This window comes from Solanum lycopersicum, chromosome 1 (assembly GCF_036512215.1).
Source record: "Solanum lycopersicum chromosome 1, SLM_r2.1".
Taxonomy (NCBI): Eukaryota; Viridiplantae; Streptophyta; class Magnoliopsida; order Solanales; family Solanaceae; genus Solanum; species Solanum lycopersicum.
The window spans coordinates 2,224,169-2,249,673 of NC_090800.1; the positions used below are offsets into that span (position 1 = coordinate 2,224,169).

At 31.8% G+C, this 25,505-nt stretch overlaps 3 protein-coding genes across 8 annotated transcripts; 2 read left to right on the forward strand and 1 right to left on the reverse strand.

The window, feature by feature from the left end:
- Positions 1-740: 740 nt before the first annotated feature.
- On the forward strand, positions 741-1,414 carry LOC101255523 (uncharacterized). Its single transcript, XM_004228519.5, has one exon. It carries the CDS (start codon positions 741-743, stop codon positions 1,263-1,265), a length of 525 nt encoding a protein of 174 aa, XP_004228567.1. The 3' UTR covers positions 1,266-1,414.
- On the reverse strand, positions 1,384-6,069 carry LOC101255231 (putative HVA22-like protein g). Of its 4 annotated transcripts, none has more exons than XM_010317155.4 (7): positions 5,882-6,069; positions 5,399-5,429; positions 5,223-5,269; positions 4,958-5,056; positions 3,963-4,019; positions 2,929-3,202; positions 1,384-1,777 (listed from the first exon to the last, which is right to left on the reverse strand). In XM_010317155.4, the coding sequence occupies exons 3-7, from the start codon at positions 5,252-5,254 to the stop codon at positions 1,577-1,579; spliced, it is 663 nt and encodes a 220-aa protein (XP_010315457.2). In that variant the 5' UTR covers positions 5,255-5,269; positions 5,399-5,429; positions 5,882-6,069; the 3' UTR covers positions 1,384-1,576. The 4 variants fall into 4 exon arrangements, with proteins under 4 accessions (XP_010315457.2, XP_069152117.1, XP_010315465.2 ...); XM_069296016.1 differs by having other exon boundaries at positions 5,382-5,429; XM_010317163.4 differs by having other exon boundaries at positions 5,366-5,429.
- A 9,685-nt stretch (positions 6,070-15,754) lies between these two features.
- On the forward strand, positions 15,755-25,261 carry LOC101254931 (uncharacterized). Of its 3 annotated transcripts, none has more exons than XM_004228517.5 (13): positions 15,755-15,899; positions 16,072-16,176; positions 17,390-17,463; positions 17,551-17,622; positions 17,743-17,771; positions 19,190-19,240; positions 20,400-20,450; positions 20,545-20,604; positions 20,711-20,793; positions 21,409-21,556; positions 23,213-23,263; positions 23,661-23,765; positions 24,861-25,261. In XM_004228517.5, exons 1-13 carry the CDS (start codon positions 15,844-15,846, stop codon positions 25,008-25,010), a joined length of 1,035 nt encoding a protein of 344 aa, XP_004228565.3. In that variant the 5' UTR covers positions 15,755-15,843; the 3' UTR covers positions 25,011-25,261. The 3 variants fall into 3 exon arrangements, with proteins under 3 accessions (XP_004228565.3, XP_069152124.1, XP_069152127.1); XM_069296026.1 differs by having other exon boundaries at positions 15,762-15,834; XM_069296023.1 differs by lacking the exon at positions 20,400-20,450.
- Positions 25,262-25,505: the final 244 nt, after the last annotated feature.

Here is a 25,505-nt window from a genome sequence, read left to right on the forward strand (position 1 = left end):
CAACTAAATAAGAACAGAAAGAGTACAATTAATAGCAATAACATACCATTGACCAATGTATTTTATGGAGTAATTGGGATACGAGAAAAGATGACGTGTATGCATTTTCTCTCGTGAACAGAGACAACGTCAAAATTTTTGATAAGAGAATTCAAAATTTGAAGATATAGACACACGAAGTAACCGAAGGGAGTTTGACATTTACTATATATACCTAAAAAATTATTTTAACCATATGAAATAATAAGTACAATTTTTCGCCAAAGGAGATACGGTTGGTGGTTCCGCCACCGTGAAGGTAGAGTTATTTTTCTGATGAACAATCAATTCAAGTAAAACATATCAAAATTAAATATTATAATAGTAATAATATAGACGAGAGCAGTACCAACAACAAGGTAATATGATAATTGAGATAAATAAAATAACTTAAAGTAATAAAATTAGCGAATAAGAAATCAGATAATACTTATTACCTACTAACTTTTTATCCTAAACTCTATCATTCTGGTGTAAAAATATTTATTTTTATTCAATTAATAAATTTTATTATATTTTCTTAATTTGTTAAATTTTTTTTCTAATAAATACCTAATAAATTATTATAAATATTTTTCTATTTTCAAAATTCTCTCTAATTTTTATATATAAAGCCAACCCTCTCAGCTTAAACACGCCTCCCTTATTGACTACTGTCTCTCTCTTTCTCTCTCTAGAACTTTCTCTCACTACCCTCAGCTATGGCCGTCGTTGAGCCAACCGCCGCCGCACCGGAAAATCCTCTCCTCCGTCGTCGCAACTCCGTTACGCTACCTACAAAGCTCAGTTTACCTCTTCAATCATCAGCATCAACTACTACAGCTACCGTCACGTCATCGGCTTCGTCTTCGATGACGAATTCGGTAAGCGATGATTTTGAGCTTTTCTCAATTAAACCTGTATCGTATACTTCTCTAAGAGATCTATTACCGCCGGCAACTGTTAATTCTCCCCGGCCTATGGCTACGGCTAGTAACGGCCAATCAGGTTCCGAGATTTCAATACGGAATCGACTTGTGAAGCAAGCCGCTTGGGCTTATCTTCAGCCGATGTCGACTTCGCCGGATTCATCCGGACGGAGCTTATTTAGCCGTCTCTGGTTCCGATTTCCGGTTAACAATCCCGTTGCCGGAGTAATCGAATTCGTTGATCGGTGCATTTTTGCTCCTTTGAGTAGAGCTGTTGATTGGATACTTCGTGCTATTCGGATCCGGAGCTCCAGATAACAACAAATACAAATAATCCGAACATATACTTCGATTAAAAAAAAAATTAGCATCATAAATGTACAACGAACGAATTTCATTTTTCTATATGTATAAACCATAAGAAAAAGGAAAAAAATTCAATAAAAAAATACTTGTGATTTTTTTTTTGTCGTCGTCATTTTTGATTATATACAAATTACAATGTACAAATGTATTGTTACTAGAGCGTCTATATTAGAATCCATATTGGGATCCGAACCGGGTTCGAGATAATCCTCCGGGTCTAGGTATCGAGTTCGATCCTTTAGGTGTACTCGGGTCGGCTAGGTTTAGTATATGGACCGGTGAGAGGAGTAAGACCGCGGAGATTGTGGTTGCCTTCTATCTGATCGTGGTGATGGTGGTGGTGGTTGCCTCCGATCGGATGATGGCTTACTTCTCCGAAAGAACCCGAATGACGATGACGATGATGGTGATGGTGGGGCCGAAGGTGGTGGCGATCGGCGAGAAAGGTCAGTACCATTTCTTTGCTGCAAGAATTGGTCAAATTATTTATAATCACGTAAATATTATAGATCGTGACTCGTTTCTTACTTATAAGCTTAGTCAAACACCTTCGTAAAATATTTGAAATAGAGGAGGAAGTAACGAGGAAATGAGAAAATAGATTATGATAGTGATAGTGGGAAAATAAAGGAACGGCGGGGAATTATTTGTGAATTTAATTTTGTTAGTATTGTTTATTTTTTTAAATTGAAATGTATGATTGTTTTTTTATGAATTATGTATAGTGGAAAATAGAAAATTAAGACAATCTATGAAATTTAAACGTGTAAGATTTGTCTCATTATTATATAGTTTCTTGTAACTTAATGTGAAAGCTTCGTTGGTAAATAAGTTATTTCCATCGTTTCAATTTATATGAAGTAAATCGTCTCAATGAAGTAATTTGTCTGGATACAAAATTTAAGAAATATGAAAAAGACGGTATCATGTAAATGTATGGATGTTGGGCCGGTCCAATATGATTTCTAGGCCCAATAAGTAGATTTCCTAGAGCCCAATATGGAATTCGATTTCAAAAGGTCCTATATTTTGAAAATTTTGAAAAAGGACTAATCCACACCCAAAATCTTCGAAAAATACAAGAAAATACAAAAGGACGGTCTGGTGCACTAAGTTTATGCGTGGGATCAGAAAAGGGGAAAACCATTATACATCATCTTACTCTTCATTTCAGCAAGAGGTTTTTTTGAAGAAAATATAAGTCAAATATCGCTCAACTTCTTTTCAGAAAGGAATCATCCACACACGAAACATTCACGAAATTAAGAAAAAAAGTCGTGTTCTCTAAAAAAAGCACAGTTTGATACCCTAAGCTTATGCACGGGGTCCACAAAAGAACTAGACTACAAGGGTCTGTTATAGATAGTCTTGCATTTCAGCAAGAGGTTAATATAGATCGTATATCTTTGAAAATTTCGAAAAAGGAATAACCAACTCGAAAAAACACTCACGAAATCAAGAAAATATGTTTTGCCTAAAGAAAAACCATTTAGTCCACTAAGCTTATGCAGGGTATCCTGAAAAAGGACAAGACTACAAGGGTTTGTTATACTCGGTCTTATTCTACATTTAAGTAAGAGATGTTTCGAAGAAAATACGTAGGGAGTGAAAGTACCTCAGAGATAAGATGTGAATCTCTTCTAGATGGAGAAGCAAAATCAAGCAATTGAAAGAACTTAGCTTGTCCCAATTCAGTGCAATTTTGCCAGTAATAAATAGCCAAGTCAAATGCCCTTGTTCTGAACTCTAGAAAACCCCTGTCAATATCTGGTTCATGCCTTGATACATATGGTTTCAATAATGTATCATATATGTATCTTGTTCCCTTTGTTTTTGGATACCATAAGTATATTATAAGTGCCAATTTTGCTTCACTGTACATTGGTAGCCTGAAATAAACAACACAAAAATGGAATGTCAAATGCAATTCACACATCGTAAGGGCTTACAGTCTAGTGATACCGGTCAAATCTTTTTTTAAAGATGAATGTAAGATGTAGTTTCATGCTATGTTCTTAGGACTCTTCATAAATGGCAATGGATGTGCTTCAGATCCTTTGAAAGTAGTGCATTTTCGGAGGATCTGACACAGAGTAAGATGACATTTTTGGGAAGTCTAACGCAATGGAGGTTTCATGTATCAAATGGAAGGCCTTCGAAGTCTATGCAAATTGCAGACCACAAAGGCGTATATAACCTAGTGATATCATCATATCAATGAGTCATACTCGTAATAGATAAGAAAGTGGATTGAAATTTCATGCTATGTTGTTCGGACTCTTCAAGAAAGTCGGTGGGTGTACTATGATTCACAAAAAATACTTCATTTTAGAGGATCTGACATGACCGCGATAACATTTTTCGAGAGGCTAGCAATGTAGGTTTCATGTATCAAATGGAAGGCCAACCTAATGATATGAATGAGTCTTCCACGAAATAAGTATGAATTTTGAATATAATTTTTTTTTAAAAAAAGAATGTGAATTGAAGTTTCATGCTATGTTTTTCAAACTCTTTTAAAATGTCGACGGGTGTGTGTCACGTCTTCTTCTTTTGGAGAATACGACAAAAACGCGTCGACATTTAGAGTTTGAGCATATTCTTAGATTTCATGTATCAGATGAACCTAGAAGTTTATTGAGTTCATACCATGTCATGAATACATCACCAAAGCTCTCAAATATTCTCAACAATGCCACAATAATCCTGAACAAGAAGAAAAAAAACAAATTAGAACCAATCGGAACGGTTCAATTAGAAGAAAACATGTAGCAAAATGGTTGACTCTCCCTTGCCAACCCCAAAAACTCAACATTGCTCTATGTTACTCAGTCTCTCTAGAAATATAGTCAAAATGTGTGTCGGATCCTACAAGGCTAAGCATCTATTAAGGATCCAACACTGATACAACAATATTAGACAATCTGAACAACGTAATGTCCCTTCTAATGTAAGATAAGGACCAAGTCAAGAAAGGAATAAAGTTCCAATAAGACCAAAGTATGTTACCATTTACTTTCTAGAATCTCATTAATACTTCTTTTTTATGTCATTTTCATATGTGGAGTTGTAAATTGCTAACTACTCCATCAATTATATGGACTAAAAGAATAGACTTTTGATTAACATTGGTTGACCTAAAGTTAATCAAAAGAAAATAATTTGATTAGAAGTTAAATAAGACTTCTTTTAATTAATCAAAAAGCTTGAACATGTCAAAAAACTACTCAATACCAATCATTTCTACAAATCCCTTTTTGCCAACTTTGCTTTCTTGATGGTTCAACTCTCCCACCCACCCCTCCTCAACTAACAACCCCCCACCCCACCCCCCAATATAATCCAAAAATAATACTTTATCCGTTTCACTTTGTTTGACACTATTTCTTTATTACGACACACTCTACGTGATCATTCAAGCCTTGAAAATAGACTCTAACAGAAAATGCAAGATAAGGATTGACCCTTGTCGTGGACCCTTCCCCGGGACCCGGACCTTGCGGATAGGGGGAGCTTAAGAAACTTATATATAGCTATTACACATATTCAAAACTACAAGTTCCAAGAAACTCATAACCCCACACCGACATAAAATTATGCGTCAAGTCAAACTAACGAAAAAGTAAAAAAACAAAGTTATTTACCAATATTGGCACCAAAATCTGAGTTCTTCAATTTCAACTCTGCTATTCTCAACAGTCTTATAACATTCAAAAGCAGGATATGCATATCCAAGAACCAATCTGTCAAAAAAACAAAATAATCACAAAGCAAAAATCAAAAAACACACTAATAAACCCCACACATACAAAACAAAAAGCAAAAAAGCCCAAAAAAACTCAAAAGACAAAAACAGAAGGAATCATCAAAAGCAATACTTAAAAACAAAGAAAACAAAAAATCACATACACTAAACTGCTGGTGATGAGTTCTCCCAACATCTTTTCTTCAAATACCTAAACAGAAAAACTCAAATTTATAATAAATATACACATAAAAATTGAATCTTTAATCATAATGTAAATTATTACTATTTTTTTTTTTTGCTCAACTCAAAATGGGAGATACCCAAAAGCTAAATTTACCAAAAAGAAAAACTTGGGTTCTTCAAAATACCTAAAAAACAGCAAAAACAATCAACACATTAGCAAAAATTACAAGAAATACCCATAAAAATCAAATCTTGATCAAACTGTGTAAAAAAATTTTGTTAAACTCAAATGAGAGAAACCCAAAAGCTAAAATCACCACAAAGAAAAACTTGAGAGATCTTCAAAATACCTAAAAAGAAAATTTTTAAAAAAATCAACCCATTAGCATAAATTATAAGAAATACCCATAAAAATTGAATCTTGAAAAAAAAAAAAACTTGCTGAACTGCAAATGTGAGAACCCAAAACCCAAAAACTAAAAGGGAATACAAAAAATAACACACACACACAAAAAAAAAACTCAACCTTTAGTAAAAAATCTGAAAAAAAAAACAATAAAAATTGAATCTTGAAACTAAAAAAAATGGGAGAAAAAACTCAGAAATTAATTAACCAAAAGAAGTTGCAATCTTTTACCTATGAGATAAATGATTCAAAGGGGTTTAATAATATGAAGGGATTCAAATTTATAATTTTTTTTTATAATATAGTTTCTTTTGTGCATTAGAAAGGATCTTAAATTCTGGAAAAAAGAATATATATAACAAGGGGAAAACGTGAAAGAAGAGGATGATGAAGAGAACAATTTCGTAGTATTTGTTATTATTGGAATGTGTAAGGTTTATATATATATATATACATAATGATTTGGTGGGGTGGGTGGGGTAGACCTTTTTTTTTTTTTTTTTTTTAAGTAAACGTTCTCTAATAAAGGTGATTTCTTATGCAATCGTTTTGATGATTATAAACGTAACGATTGTTTTTTCCTTTTTTTAACTTGAGTCTATAATAAAGGTGATTTCTTATGTGATCGTTCGATAATTATAAACATAACGATTGTTTTCTTCTTTTTTAACTTGAATTTCATATATTTAAGTTGAGAATCTTATTAAAATATCGCTCTATCTTTTTTGAAATGGCGATAAAGTATGTGTATATTTTGTCTTCCCAGAATTCCTACTTAATAAGATTTTACTACTAAATATGTTATTATTGTTATGATTCTGATTCAGTAATTTATTATATAAGATATTTTATTTAAAAGTTAAGAAAAACTTTTTTTTAAAATCATAATCCCTATTTGGGTACTTTGAAATTCAAAAATACTGATTAAAAATGAAAAAAAATACTTATTACGTCATCATGTTTTTTAGAAAGTATCTTGTCTTTTAAAATTTGTGATTAAAAATGAAAGGATATTTATTATTTATCACAGTCCTTTAATATAAGTACCTTGATAGCCAAATCTTTTGAATAAAATCAAAATTTTACTTACTCACTATCTAATAATATTTGTTTTCTATTGACTTTATAAATATTTTAAGAAACTCTGAATAAAAGAGTGATTTTATAATATCAATCTTTACATGTAATAAATATAATATTTTGAAAAAAGTAATAGAGAAATGACTATTATTAATGAAAAGGACAAATTAATATCATAATACAAATATATATTACTGAACATCTCAAAATAATACGTTTTACTATAATCTATGACTTCTATTAAACATTCTGATATTTAAATTTCCTAATTAAAAAAAATTATTCAAACTTCACAATACAAATTCACAATGCGAATAAAATATTTTAATATTTAAAATTCTTAATTTAAATTATAATAAAAAAATATTTACTACGTCACCACGATCCTTAACGGAAAAAGGTGAGTGAGGGTTTTGGATAAAGTAAAACTTAGAAGAGAAAGGCATTTGACGATTTCTTAGGAGGGACGCCTTGTATTATATTTTTATATTTCTGTTTGTTTTTTTTTTAGAAAAAAAATCAGTTTTTTTTTATTTGTTTTCTTTTAAAAAAGCTATTTTTTATTTTCTCATTTATTTTACAAGAAATTGAGTGAAAGAGATTTCTTGGGATTCTTTTTTTATTATTATTTATTTTCAAACGGCGAGTTTAGCGGTTGAAAGTCTCGTGGAGTCATGGGATAATTTTGATAATATTTATTATTTATTTATATTCAAAGAGAAAAGGTCAAAATATACCACTAATATTTTATAATTTATTTATAATTATCTTTATTAGCTATCGATTAATAATAATAATAATAATAATATATTCAGTAATATTTTATAAGTTGAGTTTATACTTTATAGGAAAGGATGTTGTAGTTTTGTCGGTATCTTGTGAAAATAAAGAGATTTTTGATAAATTTATTGCTCAAATTAAATTTTTTTTAAAGTAATGAAAATCATATAATTATTTTACTGCCTTTTTTCATATTAATTTATCACTTTATTATAATTAATTTTATGTAATTACCTTTGAATGTGTATGAAAGTTTTAGGTTGAGGTTTTATAGAAAAATAGAGTTGAAAATTTAAAAATAAGAAATGAAAAGAAGTTTCATGGAAAAGAATCAATGGAGAAATGAAGGGTTTAAATGAAAATTCTTTGCTTAATTATAATTTTTTGGACTCAATGTTTTGTCTCAATTAAATACATTTGCTAAATTTCAATGTTTTATTATTTTTTATTTAGATTTTTGTATAGTATCCGTATTGAAGTCCAATAAAATCTATAATTTCGTATTGCAAAGTTCAAATATGAAGATATCGCTTTCAATGAGTTTATTTTCATTCTCAAAATCCAAACTTAAAATTTATGAATAAAAACTAAGGAATCTCGACCATTCTTTTATCGCGATCAACAATTGTTTTTTTTTTCTTATCTAGCAAGGATTTTATAAATACTTTCATATATATTCTTTGATTAAATTGACCACAACAATTGTTTTAATGTTTAATTGACCCACAAATAATAAAATTAGCCTATGGTTGGTTTTATCAACCTTTTGGAAGTTTCATGTGACATAATTATGTTCCCCACACACATTAAAAAAAAGGACAATAACATAATCATAAAAAGTTTAAGTTATATGTAATGACGTTATAAAAAATTATTTAATGTACTATAACGAAATAAAAAATATAGATCAATAATATTTTTAAAAAATTATTTATTTAACATAAGTATCATTTAATAGATCATCAAGGATGTTAATATATATAGTTTATATATGTTCTAGATTCAAAGTTTGTCTCAATTGTCTGCATCAAATATTACCCAAATTAATTTTCTTTGTTGCAAATTTGACCTCTTAAATGTGTAGGACTTTGATATATTTTTTTTTATATTTTATAGATCCTAGAAGTAATTAAATTAATTAATCAATGATTTGGACTAATTATGAGCCATAGGAAGCTTCATGTCACATTATTTGAATTATGTACAAATATATGGATCTAATTTACCTTGTAGCTTACACTATCCTTTTAAACAATTTTTACCTCTTTTGACCCTTATTCCACCTGTCTTAAAAAATCTTATCAGAAGTTTCATATTCGACGCTTTGTGGATCCTAATTATAATTTGAATTACAATAGAAAATGACGAAGGCTAAGTAAAAAAAAAACATGTTGAATTTTAAATTAAGATGGGTTTAAAAGAAAAGGTAACAAGATTAGTATTTACAAATAATTAGTTGTAATAATAAAGACAAATTGGATTAATATCTTTAATTCATATACTTTTAGGATAAGAAGAAACAATTATTCAATATTTTTTTCCTCTTTATTAGAACCAAAATATACAAAATGAGTAGCTTCTTCATATCAACTTGGTAGGTTTTGTCCATACATAACAATTTTATTATTATTATTATTATTTAATATAAACTTTAATCCATCCACTTCCTATCTATAAATACCTTCTTTTAATTTTCCTATTTAAAGACAAACATACTTTTTCTTATGTTTTAACCAACAAATTAATCAAGGTTGTAGTGAGGTAGTAAACTACCTTTTTGATCCTTAATTATCTGGGGTCTCGAGTTTGAATTTTGAAAATATTAAAGTTATCTTTGATATATAGTAAGTACAAAATTTCTTGACATGCAGTTATTATAATCGAAATTAAAGCATATTCAATTATCGTGTTTTTTTTTTAATTTTAAAAAACATGCTTTATATTTAAGATAGAGGTAGATAACTAGTGTACTTTTTATCCTATTCTAATTATAATTTAAAATGATCAGTGGGTATCATGATCTCCATTATGAGATAATTAAGTAGTTGTAGCTTTGATACATGAATGGAGATTCTTAAAGAATTAATTAAGAAATAGTGTGTATAGTGAGTATAAAGGTCTTATCTTATCTCGTAAAAATAGAAAGAATGTTTTCGAGTAAAGCCTTTAATTATATTGATTATAATAGTTTTTCCGCAAGATGAAAAGAAAATGGATCTTAACATTTTCAATCCATCGTCAAAAAAATTCACTTGCCTAGCGCCAATATATATTTAGAATATACACTAATTATATAACAGATAATGTTTCTTTTTTTTTTTTAAAATACTTTTTATCATAAACGTTATATGATATTTTTTATTTTTCATCTGATATTGAACATTTATATTAAAGTTCAATTTTATTAGATAGTTACGTGTAGTAAAACTCTCAAAAGATAATCACAATTCACAAACACATCTTTTTTGGGTCATTTATAGAAGGAATTAAGGAATTAAAGGTTGGAAATGCTTGCAATACTTAAATTATATAACAATTTGGGGTTAGAGTTTGTTAAAAAAACTTACTAATTATAGTAGGCCAGCCTAAAATGTGTTTTAATTTGTTATTTTCAATTAATCAAAAAAATAATTATATTTTTAAGTATGTAACTTAAATTCTTTCATTTTTATTTGTTTTCCATTCTAAGCAATTGATAAGTAAGTCATTAAAAAATCGTTTGATAGTTAATTAGAATTATACGAATATTAATTATAAACATATCATTTTATTCTATATTCTATTCTGCATAAAATGATACATTAATTTCTTCATAGATTTTTAAATTACAAATCGAAAAGATAATTATTTTTTTTCATCACATTGCTTTATGGACTTGTGTCTTTATACACAAGCTAGTCTTTTTTTGCTTGGCATACACGTAAATGGTTGACCATAAGACCTTAAATTTGTATATTTTTATGTTTCTTTCGTCTCAAATTATTTATCGTATAATTATAATTTTTTTTAAAAAAATTATTCTATCCTCTATTTTAATCTTAATTAAGATATAGTCTCACTTCGTAAATATTTATGTGACATATCTGATTTATATGATATTCGTAGTCTTAAAAAATAATTGATAGTGTAAAAAAAAATTACGTTTATCTTGAATTTTCTAAAATAGTACCATACTATATACAAAATAAAGGTCAAATTTAGATATTTTTATGAATTAAGAAAATGCATGCTTCTATCATCTTGATCACCTAATTTGTTTATTAATTAAGATTATTAACTAGCATTAGAAAATTAAGTAAAGTTAGTTATGTTAGGTGAACCCTCTTTCATGCATGGAGAAAATAATTAAAAAAAAAACAAGACTACTTTTTAGTTTATGTGAGATAGTTTGAATCACGCAAAAAAAAAAAATCATTGTTTAAAAATGCTATAGCATTTATATGATTATAAAACTTTTTAAGTAGCCTTAGTTATATCGTAACATTTGTGTGATTATAAAAGTTATTCAGGATAAATATAAGTAATTTAATTATTTTAAAATATAAAATAATATTCTTTTGAAACGATAAAGCAAAAAGCATGTCATATAAATTAGAATGAGTGAATTGACTTTCAATTATTGTTAAGACAGTCATACTTCCTTCGCCTAAACTAGGACTTAATCGTGACTCAGTATAAAAAGGCATTCTGATGCACAAGATATTTCACGTTAGCTAAATTCGAAAAAAGTTCTTAAGGTGTGATATAGTAAATATAATCTACACAAATATTAATAATGTCACGACCCAAAACGAGCCGCGACTGGCACCCACACTTAGCCTCCTAGGTGAGCGAACCAACCAATCTAAACCCCAACATTTACCAGTAGTTCAACTATAAATAATATAAATAATGCGGAAGCTCCAAAACTCATAAAGGAAATCAATTAACACAACTTCTAAAGTTAAAAACTTATTATTCCCAAAATCTGGAAGTCATCACAACAAGAACATCTATCCTCAAATTTCTAAATCTAAGAGTATTTAAGAAGCTAAAAATAGTAAAAAGATGGTCCATGTCCGAACTTCAAGACATCACGACGTGAAGGAGAGAATCCAACATGAGCTAGGAATAATAGCTCACCCTGAAATCTGATGTGCTGAAGACTGGCTAGAGTTGAGGACGAGTCGAAGTCGATGGCACGCTTGCTGCACTCCACAAATAACAAAGAAGAAAATTACAAGTAGGGGTCAGTACAAGGAACACGTACTGAATAGGTATCATCGGCCAACTCAAAATAGAAAACAATATATACTGAATAATAATATAAAATCAACCATAATACTTAACAGGTGACAATCAACAAGTATAAGAACCATTGACAACAACACCAAGCACACCTATGAGGACTCAAGCCTCCACACCATACTCATTTGGGAAATAGGTTCTTTAAATTTGAGGACATTAACATAATTCAAGATTCATTCTCTTTATCATTATCGTGTCGGAACGTGACACCCGATCCTCTAATACTACCGTGTCGGAACGTGACACTCCGATCCCCTAATACTATTGTGTCGGAACGTGACACTCCGATTCCCTAATACTACCGTGTCGGAACGTGACACTCCGATCCCCTAATACTACCGTGTCGGAACGTGACACTCCGATCCCCTAATACTACCGTGTCGGAACGTGACACTCCCATCCATTTATCTCATTATTTTAGTTCATCAAGCCTTCTTTATGTCAAGGCGCCATCTTAATAGAGAGGATTTAAGATTGAAGATTCAACAGTCTCATCATTCTGACCACCACAATTACACAATCACAACATACAAACACACAATCAAGCATATAGAAGACTTTACAATACCACCCAATACATATCGATCGCTATTTAGAGTTTATCTATCACATAGAAATAAACTATAACCTACCTCTACCGAAGAATCGTGATCAAGCAAGCTACTTCCCGATGCCTTTGCTTTCTTCCTCGTTCTCTCTCTCTCGCTCGTTCGTTCTCCTCTGTTCTTTTTATTTTTCCTCTCCAAATTCTTTTTCTTTTATCCTAATTATCATATAATCAATTATAAAAGATGATAAAAGTAACCCACTATTTATTTCCTTATTAACTTCTTTAACCCCCAAGTAAATAAATTATTAAACTTACCCCACTAATTCCATAATTATAATCATGAATAGTCCAAAACACCCCTTTAAAACTTTTAGCAGAAATTTAACCAAGTCGGGGTTACGCAGCTTGTGACGGTCCGTCGTATTCATGACGGGCCGTCCCGCAAGTCCGTCACAAAGTCCAGAGAGTTAAATTCAGTAATGAAACTTGTGACGGTCCGTCGTATCTACGACGGTCCGTGCTGCAATTCCGTTGCGGAGTTCAGAGAGTCGCTCCCAGTACCCAGATTTTCAGAGTTGAAGTGTTTTGGAACGGAGACTCTCAACCGAGCGCCGTGCCTGTGACGGATCTTCCTACCTGCCGTCGAGGGTAATGAGGAGAGCGATAGAAGAAATTACACAAGTGTGGGACGACATTCTGATGCACAAGATATTTCACGTTAGCTAAATTCGAAAAAAGTTCTTAAGGTGTGATATAGTAAATATAATCTACAAAATTAATAATTACTTCCAGAGCTCAAACTCGTGACATATATTGTTCCAAGCTAGGCTTCCCCTTCTAGTAGACTTGGTTTTCTTATAGACTCATTTATTAGGTTCATTAACATGGTTCATATACCACAAATTCAATACAATGTATCTATTTGATAGTTCATTGACCCTGAAATAAATTAGTATATAATTTATATCAAAGTATAATTAAGTCATTTGAAGTTTCTTGTCATGTACATTATCAAAAAATATGATGCAGCAGATCGATCATTATCGATTAAAAAAAAGGAGAATTAACCACTTAATTAGAAGGCCAAAATGAAATAATAAAGGGATAATGCCCAAGTACCCCCTCAATCTATGCCTGAAATCTCAGAGACACACTTATACTATACTAAGGTCCTATTACCCCCCTAAACTTATTTTATAAATAATTTTTTACCCCTTTTTGACCTATGTGGCACTATCTTGTGGGCCCAACAATGGTTGACTTTTTTTTAAAAACTAGTGCCACGTAGGCTAAAAAGAGGTAGAAAATTACTTATAAAATAAGTTCAGGGGGGTAATAGGACATTAGTATAGTATAAGTGTGTCTCTGGGATTTCAGACATAGGTTGAGGGGATACTTGTGCATTTTCCCAATAATAAACAATAATTGATTTTGATGTAACTCTGCTTTTTCAGAAAAACATATTGGATTATTAATGAGTTAAGATGGATTAATTAAAAGAAAAAATCCAAGTAATTATTTGTAACATAGGAGGCCACTCTGTTCAATAATTCATCCTAAGGCATATTGATATTGGGTTTATAGTTAGATTGCATCGAGTTAAATCTATATTGATTTTTTACCTGAAAAAAAAGTTTCTTTTTTGTTATTTTAAATTTGAGAATATGAAATTTAAAAATCTGTATATACTATATAAATTTTTGAGATAACCGTCTTTTATTCCCTTTCTATGCATCTTTGAAAAAGTCTTCGATATTAATATGTTGACAACAAATAATTGGAGAATTAGAAAACATATAATAGATTAACAATTCCCATATATTATGTAGTTTAAATAATGAAGCTAGGTTTCAAAAATTGAATGTTGATTCATCAACTTAATATTAAATTAACTCCTTTAATTTTGTTTCCTTTTTTCCTTCAAAAGACAAACTTGCTTTGTTTTTAAGATATAGAGGCTAGAACTTGTGTACTTTTTATACTTTTCTAATTTTTTTTAAAAATAATAATAATAATATTATGAGTGGGAATCATGATATTCACTTTGTGATATATATATATATATATATATATATATATATATATATTGATAAATATTGATATTTATGTTGTTCGGATTTTTAAAAAATATTAAGAGTGTGTGAAATTCACTAAAAGTAATATATTTTTAAAGAATCTGAGACGGATGCGATATCAAAAGTGGAGAGTCCGCGCAACTAAGATTGATACAATTTACAAAACGAGTTTTCAAACTAACAAATTAAGCTTTTTTTACATATAACATTTCACAAAGAATATTTTCAGCTAAATTAAAAAAATATGTTTTATTCAAGTATATATTATAGACATCACTACCTTAAGTAAAAATATAACACAAAATTTAAAGATATTTTAATACATTTTATTCATCTTCAGTAAAAATCATATATTTTTTTTTTTTTGGAAATCAAGATAAATTCAAAAAAATGCAAAAATGAGACATGCATTTAGTAAGATAGAAATTTGTAATATAAGAAAAATAAAAGTTGTTTGGAGTTTGGAGAATGACAGGTGGGAGGAACGATATCCTCAACTAAGTTACGCAATGCACGAATTCAGATTAATTAAATTGAAATATAGATGTTAAATATGAAATAAAATCATAATTTTAAGTAAATATTTAAAAAAAATTGAATATTTCAAAAAATTAATTCTAATTATATATAAACGTGATGATTTTGTATTGAAGAAGGTTTAAATGAATCTATCAACTTTATCCGACTCGTATCTCGGGATATGAGGTGGAAAACCATATGTAGAGTGCATGTAGGGTAAGCTTACGAATTTCTACCGGTCAAGGCGCGAATTGCTTGAATTTTAATAGATATAATACATAAATATGTCATTTACTTAGCTTTAGTGAACACTAATTTTTACAATTTTGAATGTGTACAAATAACATTTAAACTGGTACAAAAATTGGACAAGTGTAGATATACGTGTCCTACATGACATTAATACGCTTCGGACGCCACATATGACAGAAAATTGTCACGTAAGGTGTCACGTAGGACGAATGCGTCTATTTGTTAAATTTCATAATAGTTTAAGTGTCTGCTAGTGCACACCAAAGTTATAGTTACTAACTGACGTCAAGTTTAATGTCATGTTTACGTATCAGGTTTTCGAAGTTCAAATACATATATCTAGCCCATTGCAATACATGTATAACGTATACATAAGATCAAAATTAGGTGCGTATTTGACTCTCTCTACTCTCGCCTCCGCTCGTCTCTCTCCCAATATTTGGTCCTAACATACATGTATTTTAGTTCATTCACATGTATCCGAAAAGTGTTACTCCGACTCTCTCCCTATTTTAACGTAATCCGATAATAAAAATACATATATTTAAATGTATTTGATATGAAATTATTAATCGAGTCTCGAAAAAACAAAATGATAAAAAATTAGAAACACTTCCATTGAGTTCGAACAAAATCCTCAGGTAAAATCCATGGTTTTTGCTCATCATCTTTCTCCCATTACTCGAACTCTCTCTTACTTCTCCAGGTTCTACAAATTCTCTGCAAAAATCCCAAATAATTTTACCTTTTTTTGTTAGATTTGATACCCATTTTGTGTTTTTTTTTTGTAAACTATGCAAATAGACGTCAAATTCGTATTTTTTTTTGGATATATATTCGATGATTAATGATTTTTTTCTGGGTTTTTTGATTTTCAGGAGAAGAATTTCATCGAAGTGTAGAAATTTACAAATGGGTTCTGAAAATTTGAGTCTAATTGATACAAGAAAGCGTGCAAATTTTCGGCTTAGTAACGTTTCAGGGTATTATTGCACTCTCAGCTGTGTTTTTTGATTCTAAATTTATTTAATTTATATTGTTAGTGAGAAGGGTTAATGTGATATAGGATTTTTCATAATATAAAGAAGTAAGCACACGAAGAACTAATTTTGAGTTTATATATATATGCAAAATGTAATTTTTCGGGGTTCGAGTCTGTCTGGCTGATTTGTGAATGTGATCAGATAGATAGGGGTACTAGATATTAGACATTGCTAATATAGTCTCTGAAACAAACTCGAATCCAACTCAAGCAATATATATTTATCGTTGAATACAAGTTACAACTATAATGCGCACAACGAAGTAAGAAAGCACTAACTAAGGAGAGATTAACATAGAAGAAGAGATACTAGAACAGTGAAAGGGGATGAGATAACTGACAGCCAAAGCTTCAACATAATTGTCTAACCATTCTTCTAACTTCTAGTCCTTTTTAACAAATGCTTACTGGGTCTGGATTCCAAATAAAAGACTCTAATAGCCCATAGGCCCTTACAGAGTGTCAGAGTCAGTTTGGATCACAAGTCACAACAGACTCGATTATTGGAGTTTCAGTTTGAAGCACATTTGTCATTGTGTATAGTGAGTTTTTTATTTTAAAAATCTAGTCTTTTGGTGTAGAAATTATCATTCTTTATGTTTTGTGCATATTTTTTTATATGTAGTAGTCTTTATTTTTGGTAACTGTGGTGTCCAGGCTGGTTTGCGCGCACCTCGACTAGTGTTTTGTCTTAAATGGGATTTGAACTTGTGACCTCATGGTGCTCAACCCACTTTCGTGGATCGCTAGGCCACATTGGGTGCTTTTATATGTAGTAGTTGAGAGTAAAGAGTTGTTTTTTAGGAATTCTTGAAGCATTTTAAAAATATTTTCTATTTTAAAAGTTCTTGTTTATAGTAGTTTCATCCTTTTTAGGAATATAAGAGTGTGCTATTTTTTATTTTTTTATTTTTGGAACGGACTAGTACGGAAATAGTACCAAACAAAGTGGAACGGATGGAGTAGTTAGGATAGCTGAGATAGCATTTTGGTACTCTCATGGGTTACTATGATATCGAACTGATTGGCATTTTACTTACTATCCAATTGCCTTTTACTTATGAGAAATGAGCTGCTGATTGAAGATCAAATCATGTTGTTAGTGTTTATTATTGAGGGTAGTCTCTCATCTTGTGCATGTAATGCTGGGTCAGTTATAAGATGGATCTGCTGGAAATTCATGCGAAGGACCCGAAGTTTCATGTTTTGTTTATTCCTGGAAATCCAGGTTGTTATAGTTTGTAAGCCACTGAATCTATGTTTTTGTACGTGTTAATGAAGTGTTACAGTAAATAAACTATGTATACTGCTGCAGGTGTTATCTCATTTTATCTTGATTTTCTGGAATCACTCTATGTTCTGCTGGATGGAACTGCATCTGTGACAGGCAAGATACAGTTTCACATCTTGAATAGCGAGATTCCTGATCAGCTAGAAATACTCATTTGTGGTTTTAAAATATGAACTTTTGTACTAATTGATCCATTTTTGGTTTTGTTTCTTTCAGCAATCTCACACATTGCTCAAACAGAAAAGGTAATGCCTTTAGGCCAACATAAATTTGAATACTGGCAGCTGGTTCACAACCTCCATACTCAGCTTAAGTTTGCTTCTATTGTCTAAGATCACCCTCATTTTCTTCAGTTCCCATGTTCTTAATGAAGTAAGCAGTATTTCAAGACATAAAAACATTTTGACTATCGCAATAACCTTTGAACTGCAAACAGCATGTATTTGTTGCTTACCTCTATGATTTGTCATCCCCTTCATTGCCTAGTACCTGTCTTCACCACCTCCTTATTCTTTGAGTACCATGTTACAATGGCTACTTTTCTGATTCAAACGGTTGCAATATGGGAATGAGAGCTTCACTTGGATTCATCAAAACTTTACAAATTAGCAAAAAGTTGCCCCTACCCTTACCGCATAGTCCCATAACCCTTTAAAATCAGATATATACCAGGAACAATTGTACGCGCATTCACAACCTACTGGTTACTGAAACTTTCCTGGAGTTTATGAAGCTCCTTTAGCAAAGGGGAGTTAGCAGGATCATATGCAGATAGTCTATCCATAAGGTTTTAAAAATTGCGGTTGGCGCGTTGAAGTTGTATAAAGTATGAAAAGAAACTTGGTTAAATATATTTTTGCATTGTTCAATTCCTACTATAATTTTTTCTCTTAACTCTATATTCCTAAGCTTTATTCCTGCTTCTTGGGATAAAATTCATAGGACAACAGGTTTAGATTCCTAGTCTTTGCCAAGTATTTATATTTCATAAAAAACAGTTTCTTTTGCAGGAGAAAAAAGTAGTAAAAGTTACAAAACCTAAAAAGTACCCTAATTAATATGTATAAGTGGTCAATTCAAGAATATTTGAACTAAAAGACTGGAGACCAATGAGACATGTCTATCATGTATATATACACTCATGTCTTTCAGATATGTGTGCACGAACTGTTCTTCTATCCATGACAAGGGATCATCGTTAACTGGAACCTCTTCTTAAATACAAGCATCGAGAAGACTAACATGGTATGGAAATAGTTGCACCAGCTTACTACTTCTGAACTCCATTAGCATTCAATATGACTCTATGTGGAACTAAAAGACCGTCTATCAAAAAGGATGCAGTGAGCTAAGTCGAGCTTTGGTATTGCTGTGCAAGTTAGGTTGCACACATCATTCTATTGGAACATGTGATATCCATTTGATAAAATGGAGTCTCAGTTTTGAGTTGCTGTAAGGGCCTCTGGTGTTTGTTCTTCCTTTCTGACCGTTAATTTTAGTTCACAGTTTGATTGAACTAAGATTTGTCATAGACTGATTCGATAGTCTTTAAAGATGAATATTCATTGGTGTATGTTAATATCTTGTTTTACACTTTCACCTGGCACTAATACCCCAACAACTGCATGGCTAACATAGTTGTATGATTTGTTCCAATTGCTAGAATTGGGAGCATGGAAGGCTGTTCTCACTGCAAGAACAAACAGATCACAAGGTAATTTTCTTACCACATTTTAGAATTTTCTTAAAAAAGAAATCCTTTCTTTTTGGGGGAGGGGGTGTGGCGGATGGGATGGTGAAAAGCATATCATTAGCAATTCTTTTATGGTTAGGGTGCCAATAGCACTAATATTTCCTCATTAGTGCTATATCTATGTTAATGGAACGTTGAAATTACCATTCATTTTGTGGCTAAAGGATGTAGTCAAGAGCAGTTTTTACTCATACTCATTATTGGATTAGCTTCGTCTATTCTTCCTCAGGAGGAAGTTCAACGTCTATATTGGTGTTTGAGGGCATGGAGAAATGCGTAATCCACAGGGCATAAGTCCCATCAGTATTCAATTTTACATTTCAATAATTAATATTATAGTAGGAATAGGATTTGTGCAATTTCGAACAAGGAATAGGAATAGGATTTGTATATAGTATCCTACTTTGGAGTTCGTAGATTGCTTTTGCTTTAGCTCTATTAAAGTCATCTATCAGATATCTAGTCTTTTGGAGTTGCCGTAGTTATAGAACCAGATTAACTACCCATATTACCACTTCCGGATGCAACAACTTGTACTTCTTCCAAAGTCACATTCCACATGAATTTAAATTTTGAACATGTAGTTAATGCTTTATTGCATTCTTCAACCAGAAAAAAGCAGAAAATAGAAGGTGAATCAACATCAAAGAAAATAACATGCCTAAGGCACAAAAAAATGAAAATCCAAAATCTAATGTGACTGAAAAAGGAAAGGGTAAAGCAAGATGATCATGCCAAAGTCGCTAGGACTGGTCTGAGGATGATTTCTTTATGTTCAGGGTTGCTGGTTAGCCTTGATGATATGAGTTAGGGATCTTTTTCTTTGGTGTGGGAAGAATTTGAGTATTAACAAAGAGGGATTTAGAAAAAACAATGGGATTGTGTAAATTACCTCTATTTTTATAAGTTCCAAAAGGCGTGAGCCTTCTTGTGGTACGTCATGTGCCTCACTTTGTAGGGATGCTCCCAACAGAACTTACAGCCCGATATCCCCCAGTATGTCTTTTCGTATGCCCACTCCAGTTTGCGCCCCAGGAATCGCCATAAAAGCTCCTTTCAAAACAATGGTCTATATCAATCTGCATTCTTGATTTAATTTGTTTCAAATCTTTTTTTCCAGATGAACTTCATAGAGCATGAACTTCAGGATGTTGAAGTTCCTATAGTACTGGTAGATATTCAGATTCTCAGTTTCTGGCTGTGTTAGAAGTTTCATGTTGTAATATTAACTTATGCTATTGGCTGATTTTGATCTCCGTTCTTAGGTTGGTCATTCTATTGGATCATACATATCTCTAGACATTTTTAAAAGATTCCAAGGAAAGGTGATGAGAATGCCTTCTTTATATTATGTATAATCTTTTTTCACTACCATGCCTCTTTATATCAAAATTCTAATTATCATTCTGATACTTCTATTTTGGTTTCTAGGTGGCATACTGCATTTGCTTGTATCCATTTCTAGCTGTAAATACCAAGTCTTCAACACAATCTATTATAAAGAAGATTGCAGCGTAAATCTCTTCTTCTTTTTTCCATTTTCTGTTCTCTATGCTAAGTGAGAGCTTTGTACTTCCCTTCCTGTCCATTTTGGGACCAGCGAGTATTTTGTTTTCTCTTAGATCAGTTCTGTACCTTTGTTTTCAATCCTCAATGAAAAATTTGTAGAATCCATTAATATTATATTATGTACTTTGAGTAACGAGCATGTGCAATCAGATTGCTTTTAGCTCGAAATTATTAAATTCTCTTTGCAGATCGTATGACTTGATTAGCATTTCCAACTTAGTGGCTGTAGTTTTTATTTTTTCGACATGTAACTTCTATTGTTCTAGTTTGTATGTCCATTTTTTCTGATTGCAACTGGTTCTTGCCTCTGTTTTTCTTGTTTTAAGAAGCTCTCCGAACTGAAGTTGTACATTTAGAGTTTGAGCAGTTTCTAATTTATTTATCTCGGATTTAATTCGTGGCATCTATCAGAAATATCCAATAAACAAATTGAGGGACACTTTTGATTTTGAGTATATTATCATTTCTTTTCCTGTTTGTGTGTGATATTAGCATGGGCATTTTTTTCCTCATGCAATTACTGTGACAAAACTGATGTTCTTTGGTTATAACTTCTGTAGATCTCGCACCTTATCTACAGGCTTTAGTTCAATTGTAGCAATTCTGGGATTGTTACCAGTCTGGATCTCCAGGATTCTGGTGAAAAACTCTGTGGGAAATTCCTGGTCCCCAGCTGCAGTGGAGGCTCTTTGTTCACATGTCCTCAGGGTGAGGATCAATTTCTTATGGTTCTCTTTATCGCTGGTGGTAATCATATCTGAAGTATTAGATCAACCAGTTACTCACTTCTGTTTAGCATAAATGAGTGATGAGTTCTACTTGCCAAGTTGATCTGTAAGTCAATTCTTTCCCAAAATGCCAAGTCAAAGCTCTTACCAAAACAATTATGAAAAGCCAAACCACGTCAATTTTGATGGCAAGCAAACCATGCCTCCTTTTTCCCCTCTGAAAGCCATCAAAGGTGAAATACAATATGTAGGCAAACATGGTCAAGTCCTAATTTTTACGAGAATAATTACACTTCAGTTTCAGATTAGTTTAAATCAGCTATAGGAATCCTTAATCAGTATCCATTTGTGTTCATTTCTTTCCTCTATCTTCTAATTTCTTTTAGGACAATGATTTTCAAAATCTCACATATATCCTTACACTCTTATAATATTTCTTACCAAATTTATATAACTGTTGTCAAACAAGTGTTCTTGTAACGACTAACCTCAATTCGACTATTTGGTGTCACATATAAAGACACGTTGCTGCTTTTTTTTTTTTGCTTGTTCATACGGATTCCTAGAAAGTAGAAATTGTTGGTCTTTTGAGTCTTTCCTCCATGTGTTTTTTAGATCTACTTTGTCCCCATTCAAAACTTTTGATCATACTGTTGTCACACTTACGGACCGTGCAATTGGAGGTCCACAACAGACACAACCAAACAATCTCGTAGAACAACTTATTATTACCTCTCCATGTGCAACTTGTACTTATTGACGAATAAGTGCATTGTTATGTCTCCTTATTTCTAAGTAACTCATCTTGTGGATATGTTGGGGATTAGAGTATCAAATTTACTGTGTCTACAAGTTTAGTAGGTATCCTCCTATCATATAATTTTCTGGTAGGACTCCTCTATTTTAGCCATTCTATTTTAATTCTATATTTTTCATTTTCATCTACCAATGCATTTCTCTAGAGCCTTAGCCTAAATATATAAATAGTCTGCATTTTGGAAACTGCTATCTCATCTAGTCTCACTCTAATTTCGTTTCATGTTAACTGAAGTCTAAACTTGCTATTCATATTTTCTATCAACTCTTCCTAAAATCTGAATGCTCTAGATTCATCCTCTGTCCTTCAAGATTTTGATAGACTCTCCTAATAGTTGTCCATTAACACGGTTTTATGTCCGAACAGTACTCACCAATCTCGTATTCTATTGGTTAACTCATCATAACTAGGGTAAAAAAGTACACTCTTGGTAGATCCATGTATAAACCCACTGTTATTTGGAAATCCTCCATATTTCAGCCCTCTGTTTTGGTGTTTTATGATGGCTCCTTGTAGATTACCTAGTTGCTGAAACGTTTTATGACGGCTTGTTGTAGATTACCTAGTTACTGAAGAATTATGTAACTAGATGGCTGCAGTTTGCTTCTAGTTCTACTCGCTGTGATCTTGAGGGCAACTGTTCAAAACGAAGCACAATACCAATAACCTCTTTTTGTCTATTGGTTTCATTGCAGTTTTCATCAAGAAACAATTTTTTTTTTTGTTCTTTGTGATACTTGATATTTTGAAGTCACACATGTATATCTTTTTTTTAGTTTGAATACTAATCATTGCTGCCCACTGCAATATGCTTTTCAGTACCATACTGTTCAGAACATGCTATACATGGCAATGACCGAATTCGAAAAGGTAAATTTGTCCTTTTACGTGATATATATTGATCCAAGGGTATTCATTATTTGATCCACTGCGGCTTACTTTCGAGTTGGTTTTAAGTTCCACATGTTGGATCCTCCAAAGTAGTGCATATTTTGCACATTTTTCATGCAAAATTTTCTTATTAAAGATAATGGTGGTTATGGAAGCTATTGACTGTAATTTTTCATATAAAGGGTGAAAAACCATGTGTTTTTTGTTTCACGACAGCTGCATGTATCATGTATGTCACACTAATAGCTTGGACCAGAGTCTACGGCAGGATTCTCCCATAGAAAAACATTAATTTTCAACTGCCCCAAAACCATGCATATTGGTAAATCTTCCGTAGAAGTTTTCTCTGTCTATCCTAATTCTCCTTCTGTATTAGCTTTCTGAGGTACCTGATTGGTCATTTATGAGGGAAAAGAAAAGTCAGATGGCATTTTTGTTTGGAGTCGACGATCACTGGGGTCCCTTAGATCTTTATGAAGAGGTAAATATTGTTTGACTGTTTATTTGATTGAGAAGATTTTTCCCTTTTATATTTGCAATGTGAAACTACAAAGATTTACCGTTTCTATGATGTCACGTTAACGTTAGATCCGGCTACGACCAGCATTCTTAAAACTTCTCATGCTTTATCATTTTAAATCTGCTGTGCAAGCTGACTGTAAGAATCAATTTAATGAGTTTTTAGGAGGAGATAATATCTAGAATTTCTATTTAAATTCTACAATATGGTCGAAATTACTGCATTTTGGAAATAAGAGAAATGAGCATGTTGTTTAAGACTTCCAAGTGTGTTTGCCTAGGTTATCAGTTTATTCATTGTTTAACATTTTACAATATAATGATCCCTACATAACATTATGAACTTGAAATTAACAAAATAGATGTATCTAGTTGTAAATTCCATTGATGTTGCTGAAGAATGTAAATTCCCACAACAACTTAATCATCTTATTGCACCTAAGGGTATAGCTTCGTGGTCAATGAAAGTTGGTTGAGTTCAAATCCTAGCAGAGGCAAAAACACTTGGTGATTTCTTCCTATCTATTCAATCATGATCGATAGAGTTACTGGATACATGTGCCTGGTGGGAGGTAGCTGGTACCCGTATACTTAATCGAGGTGCGACAAGTTGGCCCAGACATCACGATTATACATATAAAAAAATGGATGTGGACTCTTTCCACGACTTGATTATCTTATTAGAAACCATTGTCAATGATCAATTCTCGAAGAACTAGGAAGTGATTAACTCATTTGTTAGAGAAATTAGATATTGACAAAGTATACAAGTCAAAGTGAAGCTGTGAGTTGAAATGACGAATTTGAGATTTACACTACTAAGTAAAGTATGCATATCCTATTTTCGATGTCCCAAATGTGATGGAGTGAATGTGTGCAGTCTAGTTGAGTTGCCTTTGATATCATATCAGGCTTGTTCAGGTGCACCGTGAGGCTCGAGTTGTCTACTTGAGTTGCCTAGATAATAACGTCTACGTATCTCTGTCAAGAAATATATAACCTGAAAGCTGCCCGTATACACTGATATTTGATCTAATAACCACTTTTGTTCTTACAGATCTCCAATAAGGTACCAGGTGCTGTTGTAGCAGTAGAAAAAGAGAATTTTACTCATGCTTTTTCTTGCACAGAGGCTGGCTCATTATGGGTAGCTAAGCATGTTTCTGGCTTAATCAAGAATTATTTCTCAAAAATAGACTCCGAGTAGACGTTATCTCTTTCTGGAAACGCCTTCAGGCAGTCAATAAAATCGAGCTAATATGTGATCGATTGTTTCTGGTTCAACAAAATTCAGATCATTATTTCAAGAGAATGTTTGATTTTTATGAAATTCATATCATATCTTGTATCAAAGACAACAATGGTAAGTGTTCAATTTCAACTCCTAGGAACTGAAGTTGGTTTTGAGAGAACTAAAAGTATAAATTTTGTGTTATGTCTTAAACATTGTTCCTTCAAGTGGTTATTTGTGCACTTTCGTCCGGTGACGATCGAGTAAGAGTCTCGAACCTTGCTTGCATCCGAGGATCGTCTTAACAGTCAATGAAGTCGATGAAAATCATGCAAGATTCGACATCAAATTTGGGCAGAAACAGAAAATGTTAGGGTTTTTTTTTCATCAGCTGAAGTCTTGGTAAGCAATATATTCAAGAAATATACTAATGGTAGCTCAAACACCATCATCGTTAAGAGTTGTTTGGTG

What these genes read in the sequence shown, in the direction of transcription:
- LOC101254931 (XM_004228517.5), top strand. Translation starts at nt 15,844, where the DNA reads ATGGTTTTTGCTCATCATCTTTCTCCCATTACTCGAACTCTCTCTTAC. An exon ending in GTTTATTCCTGGAAATCCAG is followed by an intron (nt 17,464 to 17,550) that starts GTTGTTATAGTT and finishes ATACTGCTGCAG; the next exon opens with GTGTTATCTCATTTTATCTT. An exon ending in TTGAAGTTCCTATAGTACTG is followed by an intron (nt 20,451 to 20,544) that starts GTAGATATTCAG and finishes CTCCGTTCTTAG; the next exon opens with GTTGGTCATTCTATTGGATC.
- LOC101255523 (XM_004228519.5), top strand. Translation starts at nt 741, where the DNA reads ATGGCCGTCGTTGAGCCAACCGCCGCCGCACCGGAAAATCCTCTCCTC.
- LOC101255231 (XM_004228518.5), bottom strand. Translation starts at nt 5,254, where the DNA reads ATGTTGGGAGAACTCATCACCAGCAGTTTAGT. An exon ending in AGATTTTGGTGCCAATATTG is followed by an intron (nt 4,020 to 4,957) that starts GTAAATAACTTT and finishes CTTCTTGTTCAG; the next exon opens with GATTATTGTGGCATTGTTGA. An exon ending in ATTCACATCTTATCTCTGAG is followed by an intron (nt 1,778 to 2,928) that starts GTACTTTCACTC and finishes CAATTCTTGCAG; the next exon opens with CAAAGAAATGGTACTGACCT.